This window comes from Chinchilla lanigera, unplaced genomic scaffold (genome assembly GCF_000276665.1).
Source record: "Chinchilla lanigera isolate Chin_1 unplaced genomic scaffold, ChiLan1.0 scaffold00019, whole genome shotgun sequence".
NCBI classification, from domain to species: Eukaryota; Metazoa; Chordata; class Mammalia; order Rodentia; family Chinchillidae; genus Chinchilla; species Chinchilla lanigera.
Window position 1 is genome coordinate 23,176,702 of NW_004955420.1, and position 3,087 is coordinate 23,179,788.

Consider the following 3,087-nt stretch of genomic DNA (forward strand, 5'->3'; position numbering starts at 1 on the left):
TTCAATTCCTGGTACCAGGAAAAAAAAAAAAAAAAAAAAAAAAAAAAAAAAAAAAAAGAAGACTTCTCTAGAACATAAATTAAAAAATAATCACCAGAACTAAAAAGTAGGGCCAAGGAGATAGCTCAGCAGCACAGCGCCTGTGAGCCTGGCAAGCACAAGGTCCTGAGTTCAATTCCCGGTACCAAATAATAAGTAAATAAATAAATAAATAAAAAGCAGCTCCCAAATGCATCAATAAAAGGTAGCAGCTCCCAAACCCCAGGTTTCGTGGGCCCCCTCCAACATGGAAAAAGCACCACGGGGAAAGCCCACCAACAGGCCACATGCTGGAGCCTAACCCCACATTTCTTGATGTGGGAAGGACTTCAACTGTCTTGGCAGAAAAATCAAGTCACGCCCTACCCCCAACCAACACCAGTTAAATATTAAGCACCAATCCCTACCTTTTATTAATCCTATCATTTTTAGACCAATAGCTATAATGGGGAATGGTCTGTGCTTTAAAGAGCAGTGGATCCGTTTAGATGCTTCCTGGGATGAACTCTCACTCCTTCCCCTACTTACCGTAGGTCCCAAACTCGGTAGGGCTTGCACCTGGATAGAAGCTTGGGGCTCCTGGCTGCACAGGGTACTGCTGTGTCGGGACAACATATGTGGAACGCCCCTAGTGGGGGTTGGGGGGGAAAGAGGGAAGGAGGAGTTGAGGGGAGCTACACGCACATCCGATTACAAAAACAAAACTGGACAAGGAAGTCTCATCTCCTTAAGAGAGTCATGGGGGAGGTGAGATCTGGGGCTCCCAGTCCCCAAACCTCCATCCTCACCTGTCCGGGGATGTAGTAGGCCCCCTGGGAGGCTGAGTAGGAGATCTGGGAAGGGATCATCATTACTTGGGATCCAGCAGGGTAGACATGGGCAGCTGGGCCAGGACGGGCAGGGGCTGTGCTCTGCACTCGGGAGGCTGCACTGCTGGGGGGCTGGGCCCGGCCAGGGTAAAAGTGCTGTCAGGAGGGAGGAAAGCAGTTGGATCAGGAAGACAGGAAGCAGACGGCAGAAAAGCCACTCCACGATGAACTGTCTCCAGTCTGGAGAAAGTACTACATATGCTTTAGAGCATGGAGACCAATCCTTCCAAGAACCACTTGACCAACTGATAGATAAGTGGTCTCTTGTGTGCACACATGCCTTCCTAACTCAAATGAACACTTTGCATCCTGTGTATATTTAATCTCTCACTACCATGCATACTCATGTCACCTCCACCAGACTAGCACTCTGCAGAGGCTTCCTAACACTCAGATGCATCATGCCTAGATCAGGCCCTTTCAGGCAACACACTCCCCAGCATGCACTGCTCCAAATAAAGTACTGACAAGCTAACTGCTAACATGCAATAGTCTCCCGGTTCTTCAATACTGAACCCCTAACATGCACCACTCAGCTTCAAACTGAAGACCTCAACAGCACACAAGTCCCCACCTTGAAGACAACCCCCAATCCCAGTATCTAGCCCCTAACCAGGGTGAAGGGGAGGGGTGAGACCAGGAGACCGTCTAGGATTAGGAAAGGGTAGTATTACCTGCAGAGACCTGAATCCTCCCTGAGAGCACATGGGGGCAGGAGAGAAGAGAATTATCCCCAAGGTGATGAGGGAGGAAAAATGAAGGAGGTAGGACAAGAATCCTCCCACTTAGTGAAGAACTTGAGGAACAGAGGCAGAAAAAAAAACCAGCTGGAATGCTTATCTCACCACAGTCCAAAGAAAAAGCAAGAAAAGGGAATAGAGCAACGGCAACTTCCCAGTAAAACGAAGAAATAGGAAAGCGAGAGTTGACAGCAGGGCCCGCGGCACTGTCCCCAATTCTCAGAAGTATCAGGACCCCAATGATGCCACCCTGGCCAACGACATACTCCCCAAGGGACCTGCCACCGTGTAAGTAGTCAACAGCCCCAAGTACAGAGCACAGAGAACACAGAGGAACTGTCAGGAAATTGGGGCCAGGCACAGAGCTTCCACAATTTCCATCCTAGGCCGGAACTGGCAGTAGCTTTCACAGTTCCCTCCAAACCCCCCCAAGCCCCCCCAACCCTCACCTGGCGGGGCTGAGAAGGCGTGTTCATTTGTGTCGCTTGTGGCGTACTGAACACCACCGGTGCAGTCTGCCCCGGGGGAAACGCTGGCTGAGGGGGGAGACCAGAGTTCAGCAAGAGGGGAAGGCCGGGTGGGGCTGAAACCCAAGCTGGTGAAATAAGGGGAGCATATCTGCAGCAAGAGCCTCAGAAGCCCACATACTCCCTCCCGGTGACAGCCCCCAGGAACAACCAGGGGCCTGGTCTCGATTTGGCAGCGGGCAACTGCACTTTGCCCTAACACAGATGGGGGTGGGAAAGGTTCGAACCTGCTCCTGACCTAGGACTGCCTGGTCTCCCCTACCCCCATCCCAGTCCAGATAATTCTTCCCTAATTACCTGTGGGAGTCCAGGGGATGGGGTGGGCGGGGGGCCTGTGGGCTGTGGAGCTTTGTTCATTTCATTTGGTGCCACATCAGGGTCCCCCCAGCACCTGTTGGGAAAGAGTGGAGCTCGGAAAAAAGGATCCAAGCTTACAGCAAATGGAATGGGGGAAGGGCTGAAGGGCTGGTCCCCTACAGAGCCCAGGAAGTGCCAAGAAGGTAAAGAAGCAGAAAAGATCCAGCCCGTGTCCCCCAGCAGCACGCTGTCAAATCCGCATCACTTCCAACCACCGCCCGCCACCCGGCACCCCGCTGCAACAGCCCCCTCACTCACCCCCTCTGTTAAGAATAAGTCCACGGTGCGGCCTACAGGTTCTGGGCATCCGAGGGCCTGGGGTTGGGAGGTGAGGGGTATCAACCTGGCTCCGCGGGGCCCAAGACCAACCAGACCGGAAATTCCAGGTCTCGCTGGCACCAGGCTCCCGGATCACAGACAGAGCAGGCGGCTTTGGCCGTGGTGTCCCCACCCCCCACACGGGCACACCGGGTACGGGGCCTGGCCTGGGGACACACGAGGCACGCCCGCCGCGGGGGCCTTCGCACGGGGCCAGAGGCGCGGGGAGGCTCGCCG

At 53.8% G+C, this 3,087-nt stretch overlaps 1 protein-coding gene across 1 annotated transcript in view; it reads right to left on the reverse strand.

Moving 5' to 3' along the window:
- Positions 1-3,087, reverse strand: part of Eif4g1 (eukaryotic translation initiation factor 4 gamma, 1) — a gene marked incomplete at its 5' end in the record, with an annotated part of 18,248 nt that extends 15,161 nt beyond the window's left edge. Inside the window, 6 exon segments of the mRNA XM_013513357.1 lie at positions 568-667; positions 828-1,004; positions 1,583-1,603; positions 2,098-2,184; positions 2,473-2,566; positions 2,791-3,087. Coding sequence (XP_013368811.1) covers positions 568-667; positions 828-1,004; positions 1,583-1,603; positions 2,098-2,184; positions 2,473-2,532 — 445 coding nt within the window.